General features: G+C 40.7%; 1 protein-coding gene across 1 annotated transcript; it reads right to left on the reverse strand.

The window, feature by feature from the left end:
• Window positions 1-285: 285 nt before the first annotated feature.
• Window positions 286-8,853, reverse strand: LOC132404316 (uncharacterized). Its single transcript, XM_059988488.1, has 5 exons — window positions 8,810-8,853; window positions 7,216-7,427; window positions 6,542-6,704; window positions 5,646-5,757; window positions 286-3,246 (listed from the first exon to the last, which is right to left on the reverse strand). Exons 1-5 carry the CDS (start codon window positions 8,851-8,853, stop codon window positions 3,061-3,063), a joined length of 717 nt encoding a protein of 238 aa, XP_059844471.1. The 3' UTR covers window positions 286-3,060.
• Window positions 8,854-10,374: the final 1,521 nt, after the last annotated feature.

The raw sequence follows: 10,374 nt of genomic DNA on the forward strand, positions 1-10,374 counted from the left end.
GCAGTTTTCTGGCCAATCAAAAAAAAAAGCAAGATATCCTGGTGATTTTGTTTCATTTATTGGATGACACTGAATATTGGAAATTCTGAGCATTATTTTAACAGAACTAATGACAATAAAGAGTATTTATAGATGTGTGTATAACCCTCAGGATTGACCAGCTCTTGTTCGTCCAGGGGAAAACAGCCTCTGGCCCACCAAACTAAGAAATCACATTTGTGTGGATACTGTGTAATGTACCACCCAGTTACAAACCCACAACACAAAATATCAGACTACACCATATGCAATTAAATGATTGATCTTTATGAATCTTAATCTGAATATAGAGTTAGTAATGAAAATAAAAAGGGCCCATTTCAAGGAAAAGTCAAAAGTGCAAATTGGAGCTCACGAATTCGCCATTCTTCCACCATCGACCTCCTCCGAGTGTCACCGACCTTTGGGCCCTCAGATTCCAGTCCACTCCAAACAGTGGTCTATCAGCTCTCTCCACATGTGTCTTCCCTCTTTATTTCTCCTCAGCCAAAGACCGCAAAAAAGTCTCTTTCAAGATCCACAAGACAGAGCAACATTCTCCTGATTGGCTAACATGCATACGACAGTCCTGTTATCTCCAGCCATAACCCAAACATTGCTGCTACAGAGAAACCATTACCTCAGCAGTGAACATTACAGAGAAAGCATTTCATTAGCCTTAGCAGCGAAACATTACAGAGAAGTCACTACATTAGCAGTGAATCCTTACAGCACATTACATATGCAATACCAACACGAGACACTCCTTCACAACATTCTCCAACATCAGTATAAAATCAAAATGGCTAGGGTCTACCTACTGAAGTTTGGTTTATGCTATTTTCCAAAATTCAAAAGCAGAAACATCAAAGCTTTTGGCATATTGTCCTTCATAAATCTTGAGTACTAGAGATGGGATGTTATGCTAAAGTTTTGTAAGATGTTGGTGAAGCCTAATTTGGAGTATATAGTGTGCAGTTTTTGGTACCCACTTTTAGAAAATATGTAAATAAGATTGAATGAGTACAGAGAAAATTTACAAGGATGATGCTGGGTCTGGAAGATCTGAGTTATAAAGAAAGATTGAATAGGTTAGTACTTTATTCCTAGGAACATAGAAGATTAAGAAGAGATTTGACAGAGATATACAAAATTATGAAAGATATAGACAGGGTTTATGCAAGCAAGGCCTTTTCTGTTAAGGTTGCATGGGACTACAACTAGAGGTCAAGGGTTCAGGGTGAAAAGTTGAAAAGTTGAAGAGGAACATGAGAGGAAACTTCTTCACTCAGAGGGTCATGAGAGTGTGGAACAAGCTGCCAGCACAAGTGGTGCATGCGAATTTGATTTTAACATTCAGGGGGAGCTTGGATAAGTGCATGGATGGTAAAGGCTATGGATCCAGTGCAGATCAATGGGACTAAGCAGTTTAAATGTTTTGGCATGGACTAGATAGGGTGAAGGGCCTTGTTCTGTGCTGTACTTTTCTATGATTATGACTCTAAATTATATCCTAGTAGCAGTGTTTTTGATGTAATTGACGTAAACATTTGATCTGGGGCATTGTCTTTATTTTTATGATTCTTTGGAAAATACTTTTTTCTTCATAGTTGCATAACTATTCTATTTATTTTCACTTTGTTCACCTCTGCAAAGCATGTCTGCAAACTTTTCCATGTATTTTTTAATACAGTCCTTTTTTTGTGTTGCTGTTGCTATGCAAGCTAGAGATAAGGAGCACATTGTTTTGTTAGCAAATAGGAACAATTGGACTTAGTGGCTTTTATGAAGAAAATTTTGATTCATAGAGGACATGGAGGAGAACGAAAGATTAAGGAGAATATAATTAGATACACTTATCTAACAAAACCTTTAACCCAATACTTCAAATTGCATTTTATCTAATTTACACAACTTTTTTTCCCTGACACACCTGTACTTGGTCAGAGCGATATTGACAGAAATGTAACTTCTGCAAAGAGTATTCAAGTTGTAATATTATGAAAAATGTTTCTGCTTTTCTGCTTAAATTGTGTTAATGGACTGGTTATTTTGAAAAGAAGTTCCAACATAGGAAGTAATGAAAATACCTACAGAATCCCTTGTTTTGAAACCTGTTGATTCAAGCTTATTTATATTCCTTTATGTGTGAACAAGGGGTAATCAAAAAAGTTCCACTAATGTTTTTAATAAGTGCTTTCTGCAATAATTATCATTGGATTAGATGTTGGTATCCATCACAGGTAAAGTCCTTCCATCCTTTGAGTATATCTACATGAAACGGTATCGCAGGACAGCAGCATCTGCATCAGGGACCCCTATCCCCCAGATCATACTCTCTTCAGTTCTCTTCTCACTGTTGCCATCACAAAGAAAGTACACGAGTCTCAGGACTCGCACCACCAAGTTCAGGAACAGTTACTACCCCTCAAACATCCGGCTCTTGAACCTAAAACGATAACATCACTCAACCTCACTTGCCGCACCATTGAAATATTCCCACAGCCTATACATTCACTTTCAAGGACTCATGTTCTCGATACTTATTGCTTAGTTATTTATCTTTTTTTTTGTTTTTGCACAATTTGTTGTCATCTGCACTCCCTAGAACACCTAGAACACCCTAGATGGGTGGTCTTTCATTGATTCTGTTATAGTTATTCTTCTATAGGTTTATTGAATATGCTGACATGAAAAAGAAACCTCAGAGTTATGTATGGTGACATATATGTGCTTTGATAATAAAATTTAGTTTGAACTTTGAAATGTATTGCAGTTTATTCGGAATCCATTATTTCCTCAAGAGAAATGAAGAAGTAGCTGGTTTGTACAGAGCTATAACTTTGTAAGCATGTTAACACTGTAGATTAAGCAGACATTTCTTCAGCACGGTGAGGGAAAGACAACAGATGTGCATTTTCCTTTTATTCAGATGGTGCATAAAGGGAATCCGATACCTTTCTCGGCACGGTTGTCATGTTAAAATTATTTGTTAGGTAAGCAAAGAAAATCTTTGCCTAACACTTTGTAGTGTAGGAAGTTTTATTTTCTTGCACAGATATATCCTTCACTGCTGCCAACGTCGCTGTTGAATCTGCCATCACACATAAGCATCATTAAAAAGAAATCAAGAGTTTCAAATTTTCCTGCATCCAATATAGCCAGGGGTGTGATGTTCCTTTGAGTGGGTGGTTGCAGCTTTGGTGCCAGTTTTAAGCAAGTTTCGATCTGAAATGTGAATATTATTTTAAGCAGTTCAAGAAGAAATTGTAAATATATTCAAATGCTCAGTGTGGGCAGATAGGGCAGGCCAAGTTTTGTAGATGCCATATTTTTTGCTCCCCACTGAAATAACACCAAATATAGCAGATGATAATCCCTGCAGCATTGTAAATATGTTGCTTTCTTTACTTCCTTTTAAAAAATCTAAAAGGAGATGTTAGCTGTTATATCTCACCAAGAGCTAGTCATTATGAGTGTTATAGCCTTCCAACACAATTGTCCCACAGAGAAAGCTGCTCGGAAGACTGAACAGGTGTCAAGAAAGGTATTAAATATTCTTTATTGAGGAACTGAATGAGTCTGCAAGGAAACACCTCCACTTTGCAGGACTCTGTTGATACCTCCTTACCATCTCTCACTTCCCAAGCAGAGTGAACGTTGCTTCTATACCTGGTGGCTGTGGGTTCAAAGGCAACTCTAGTACTTGGACAGATAACCAAACGTGACACTTCAATGCAGTAAAGTTACCTTTCCCCAGGTGATGAAATATTGAGGCTTTATTTTGCCCACACAATAGCCTCTATTTGAAAAAGAATGAAAATTTCCTCCATACTGTCCTGACTAGTAGTTTTCTTTGTATCAATGTTGCTGAAACAGATTCATCTGTCATTCAAACCTTGCCCCTTGTGGAAACTTGCTTTGCCCAAGTAATCTACTTGTAACCCTTGGCAGTAAGTATATTTCAAGATATATTGGGGTATATTTTAACTGACAGCATGTTTTGACTGGGCAGGGGAAGAGAGCAACTAGAAAACCTGTCCAGTTTTATAATTTCCAGAAAGAAAGGAAATCTAGGAAGGCAACTTTCATCATCAGGGACTCCCACCACCCAGGACATGCTCTCTCCTTGCTGCTGTCATCAGGTAGAAGGGACAAAAGCCTCAGGATGTATGCCATCAGGTTCAGGAACAGTTATTACCCCACAACCATCAAGCTCTTGAACTAGAGGGAATAACTTCACTCAGCTTCACTCACCCCATCACTGAACTGTTCCCAAAGCCTATGGACTCATTTTCAAGGACTCTTCAACTCAAGTTCTCAAAATTTGTTGCTTATCTATTTATTATTATTATTATTTCTTCCAATCTTTCTTTTTGTATTTGCACAGATTGTTATTTTTGCACACTTGGTGTCCGCCATGTTGGTGTGGACTTCATTGATTCGATTATGATAATTGGATTTATTGAGTATGCCTGCAGGAAAATGAATCTCAGGGTTGTATATGGTGACAGATATGTACTTTGATAAGAAATTTACTTTGAACTTTAAACTTTAAGGAGAGACCTTTGGAATCTAAAATATTGCTGGCTGTAATGCATTCTGGAACATCCTGAGGCCATGAAAAGTATTTTGATTTCAAAAATTTGTCCTTTCCTGGAGTTGATAAAACCAGGATACTTTCTCTGTACCCCTTCCCAACCAAACCCTATAGTCAGTTAAAATATCCTCCTATATATTCAGTATATGTGGTTGTCATATGAAGAGTGTTTGATGGCTCTGGGCCTGTACTGACTGGAATTCAGAAGAATGAGGGATTGGCCTAATTGAAACCTATCGAATGTTGAAAGGCCTCGATAGAGTGGATGCAGAGAGGATGAGGGGCATTATTTCAGAACGGAGATGAAGAGGAATTTCTTCAGCCAGAGAATCTGTGGAATTCATTGCCAAGGGCAGTTGTGGAGGTCAAGTCCTTACGTATACTTAATGCAGAGGTTTATAGATTGTCGATTAGTCAGGGCATGAAGGGATACAGGGAGAAGACTGGAGATTGAGGCTGCGAGGAAAGTTGGATCAGCCATGATGAAATGGCAGAGCAGACATGATGGGACAAATGAGCTAATTCTGCTCTTATATCTTATGGTCTTATAGATGTTTTTTTTTTATTTCTGTAAGGATTTCTCTGAAATTAATGGAGTCACAGACCTCTTAAGGACTGTTCCTTAAATGATCCTATTGCCAACCACACAGCAGCATCAAAACACAGGCATCCAGTGTATCAGGGATAGCCATTTTGCTCCCAAGTCCATTTACTAAATTACACTGTCACTTCTGAGTCACATCAGAGAAAATGAAATGTGGTTGCAAGAAAATGTAACCTTTTTAATTCAAATCCCAAGGGATCATCTAACTTCTGAAGTTCTGTGAAACAAATTTATAGCAAGCAACAGCCCATCTTACAGGAGTACCAGTTTCCTTCTCCATGGAGTGAGGTGTAACATGGGCCGCTGGTTTGATACGATTGCATTACCTGCCAACTCAAAGGACTGACTACACACACTGTCCATTCCACTCCCCCCCCCCCCCCACAACATCTTTCATGAATAAAACCATGGCATAATACTTACAGTATGTGCGTGTCGTAGTGATGTTTTCGGACATTTTTCACAACACTCTAACATTACATTCACAGAGGCTGACTGCTTACTTTTTGATTGGTGTTGTGCGGTTGAACTCTTCCTGGACAAGAGGGAATGAAGTTATAATGAAGTCTCACCCTGAAGCATTTGACTGTTCATTCATTACCATAGATGCTGCCTGCCCTGCTGAGTTCCACCCGCACTTTGTGTATGTGTTGCTCTGGATTTCCAGAAGAATCTTTTATGTTTATGGAGTTGATGCATTTGGTTCTAGTGATATCTGCTGAATTATACAGAGCTGTGGATGTTAGTGAGGTTACAACTTGACTTGAGCCTCGAAGTTCACTGTAACCTGGTGACTATCTACCAGGCTGTGTGATATTTAACTATTGGTTAGATCTTCAGATTTAAAATTTACTTCCCTACAGTGATAAAAATGTTGGACTTTGATAAATTAAGAACACATTCTTTGAGCACTGTTAGGAAATGTGTTCAAATGATTGACTGCAGCTAGAATTAACATTAGCCAAGTTATAGTGTGGCACTGAGTTGACTGCATCAGTGAAGAGACAGCACCCTCATATGTCCAATGATGGTTATATACTCCACAAAAACTTCACACTCATTTCTTCAGAATTAAATCAATCATTTTTAAATTATTTACTGTGATATTTTATGGGTAGATTTGAACACCAGTTGCTGGATACTGTTACATTCTGTGTACCAAACCATAATAATGTCTTTCTTTGTTAATTTATTGAGTCAAATATTTTATTTGTTTATTTATTGAGATACAGGGTGGGATAGGTCCGTGCAGCATAGCAATCCCCCGATTTAATCCTAAATTTACACGGGACAACTTAACAATGACCAGTTTAACCTACCAATTGTTATGTCTTTGGATTGTAGGAGGAAACCGGAGCACCCAGAGGAAGTCCGCGTGGTCACGGGGAAAATGTACAAACTCCTTACAGGCAGCGGCAGAAATTGAACCCAGGTAGCTGGTTCTGTAAAGTGTTGTGCTAACCACAACTCCACCAGGCACCCCTGTGAGACATGAAGCACATGAAATGACATCAAACCGGAAAGCTGAATTTAAAATGGAGGCTGGCCTTGGAATCAAAAAAAAATCTTAGCTTGTGTCAGTTTGAATTCTTATCATGACAGATGAGACAGCTTCTTGAGGAGCCCTGCTCTTGGCAATGCATTAAGAGATTGGGGACCCTCATCATCTGGGACATGCCACTTCTCATTACTGCCATCAGGGAGGAGGTACAGCAGGTGAAGATCCACACGTTCAACATTTTAGGATTCCAGTCAATGTAGAGGAGGCCTCTACTAGCCTCTGGATCCAGCACACCATCCTCCACAACTTCTGCTACCTTCAACAGGACCCCACCACTAAGCACATCTTTCCCTCTCTACCCCTCTCTGGTTTTCGTAGGGATCGTTCCCTCCGCAACTCCCGGGTCCACACATCCCTCCCCACAGATCTCCCATCTGGCACTTATCCCTGCAAGCGTAAGTGCTACACCTGTCCCTACACCTCCTCTCTTACCATCATTCAGGGTCCCAAACAGTCCTTCCAGGTGAGGCAACACTTCACTTGTGAGTCTGTTGGGGTAATCTATTGCATCCGGTGCTCCCGGTGTGGCCTCCTCTACATCGGCGAGACCTGATGCAGATTGGGTAGATTGGAAGACCGCTTTGTCGAACACCACTCCGTCCGTCACAACAGACAGGATCTCCTTGTTGCCACCCACTTCAACTCTGTTTCATATTCCCATTCGGATATGTCCATACATGGCCTCCTCTACTGCCATGATGAGGCCAAACTCAGGTTGGAGGAGCAATACCTCATATACCATCTGGGTAGTCTCCAGCCCTGAACATTGAATTCTCCAACTTCTGGTAATTCCCTCCCTCTCCCTTCCCCCATCCCAGTTTCACTCTGTCTCCTCCTCCAGCTGCCTATCACCTCCCTCATGATTCCGCCTTCTTCTACTACCCATACTGCTTTCCACTTACATTCCTTCTTCACCTCTCCTGCCTATCCCCTCCCTGCTTCCCCTCCCCCACCCCTTGATCTTTCCTCTTACTGGTTTTTCACCTGGTACCTACGTCTTCTCCTTCCCACCCTCCCCCTACCTTCTTTATAGAGCCCCAGCCCCTCCCTCTTCAGTCCTGTTGAAGGGTCTCGGTTCGAAATGTTGACTATTCGTTTCCATGGATGCTGCCTGACCCGCTGAGTTCCTCCAGCTTGTTGTACGTGTTGCTTTGACCACAGCATCTGCAGTGTACTTTGTATTTTAGGATTAGCTTCCTCCCTTCAGCCATCAGATTTCGGAATGGTCCAAAAATCCATTAACACTACCTCACTATTTTGCACTGTTTACTTTTTTACATATTCCTTATTGTAACTTAAAGTAATTTTTTAATATATTGCAATGTACTGCTGTTCCAAATCAACAAATTTCATGACATAAATATGAGAAATTTTGCGAATGCTGGAACTCCAAAGCAGTGCACACAAAATGCTGGAGGAACTCAGCAGGTCAGGCAGCATCTATGGAAATGTCTAGATACTCGCTGCTTTGGGCTGAGACCCTTTTCCAGGACTGAGAAGGAAGTGGTGATAAGTTAAAATAAAAAGTTGGGTGTGAGGGGAAGGACGCTAGCTGAAAGGTGGTGATAGTGACGCCAGTTGGACAAGAAAGATCAAGGGCTAGAGATGAAGGAATCTGATGGGAGAGAAAAGTGGACCATTGGAGAAAGGGAAGGAGGAGGTAATCCATGGGGGGAAGTAATAGGCAGGTGAGAAGAGCTAGAAAGGTCAGAGTAGGGAATAGAGGAAAGGGCAGAGATTTTTTTTATGGAAAGAAGAAATCGATATTCATGGCCATCAGGTTGGAGGCTACCCAGACAGAATATAAGGTGTTGTCCCTCCACCCTGAGGGTGGCCTCATCTTGGCACAAGAGGAGACCATAGACTGACATGTCAGAACAGCAAAGGGAATTAGAATTACAACGTTTGGCCACCGGGACATATAACAGTGATGATAAACCTGATTCTGATTCCTGACATTTCCGGGAAGAGCTGTTTTATTGGTGCATGCCGACAGTTTTCGTGCGTGTGATTATCTCTTGCTTACTTTTTCTTCGGTCTATTCTGTTTTTCCATGCTCTTGTGATTCATTTTGCAAAATATTGCAATGCAAACATAAAGGAGGAGGCATGGGGTGTACAGCCACTGCTGACCCACCCAGAGTTACAAACACTGCCTGCACTGTTCCTTCAGGATTCCAATGGGCCTTCCTTAACAGCTAAATGTACTGGGTGTACTATCATAAAATCTTAACCCTTGCAGCCAAACCAAATTTAGAATCAAAATAATTAAAGTCTATCTGATTATTCCTATCACTCCTCTTGATATTTTGTTTGACTGTGAATTTAACTACTAAAGTACATTTACGAAACTGCATTTTTACCTTTCAGCCTTTCACTTACTCTCTTCCCCTGTTGCACTCTCTGCCCGTGTGTGGGAATGTAACCTCAGCGTATGTCACAAAACCTCAGCTAAGCACATGATTCGGGAAAAATTCTCTATCCAAGCAGATTCTTTATCTGTTGCATAAATAGCCTGCATAGGCTTACAAATTCCTCTCAAGTACTAAAATTAAGTAGGTAAGAGTTATGCAACATCGCTGTAAAGTGAGTGCATGGTATTTTAATGACTGCTTTTGCAAAACTCTTTACAATGTCAATCATCAACTAGTTCCACTGGGTACAAGCCTTAACTAACCACTATCTTGCCATGTCATGCAGGTCAATAATTAAGTGACTTATTAGTTATATGCAATTATGTGTTAGCCAGTAGTCAACTGGTTTACCAGACTTAATAGAAAAACAAACCTGTCAGCAAGAAACCGAGTTAACGGTGCAATGTGTATCTGGGTGAAAGACATGCTGAGGTTGCAGGGCTGCCTTGCTTTTAGATGAAAGTTAAGGTATTAGAGACTAGGGAAACATTCAGCAATTCTCCAAATTTAACGCAAATTAAGATTTGGAAAGGTTTGGGTGGCACGGTAGCCTAGGGGTTAGCAAAACGCTTTGCAGTATAGACAATCCCGGCACAATTCCTGCTGCTGGCTGTAAGGAGTTTGTACTTTCTCCCCAAGACTGCATGGGCTTCCTCCAGGTTCTCCGGTTTCCTCCCGCAGTTCAAAGACGTGCTGATTGGTAGGTTAAGTGATCATTGTAAGTTGTCTCATGATTAGGCTGGGGTTAAATCAGGAGATTGTGCAGCAGGGTAGCTCGAAGTGCCAGAAGGGCCTATTCCACACTGTATCTCAATAAATAAATAAATAATATTTTATATATTAAGAAATTGTCCAAGTAGAACAGGGGTTCTCAACCTTTATCATGCCACGGACCCCTACCATTAATCGAGTGGACCATGAACCCAGGTTGGGAAACCTTGATTCATAGAAGGAAATATTCAGATGTTACATCCTGAAATGAACTTTAAAGAAAGTGATTTTCACTAACCTGCCAAGTGGAAAATTGACAGAATCAGTTTGGAAGCAGTGAAGTAGAAAGTCAGAGCCGCTGAGAGATACTGCAGAGGAACAGGCCCCTCAACCATCGAATCTCTGTTGGTTATCAGCCACACAGGAAGGCCCAAGTTTTGATTGATCAAAGCACAGTGCAGAATCAG

The sequence above is a fragment of the Hypanus sabinus genome, chromosome 13 (assembly GCF_030144855.1).
Source record: "Hypanus sabinus isolate sHypSab1 chromosome 13, sHypSab1.hap1, whole genome shotgun sequence".
Taxonomy (NCBI): Eukaryota; Metazoa; Chordata; class Chondrichthyes; order Myliobatiformes; family Dasyatidae; genus Hypanus; species Hypanus sabinus.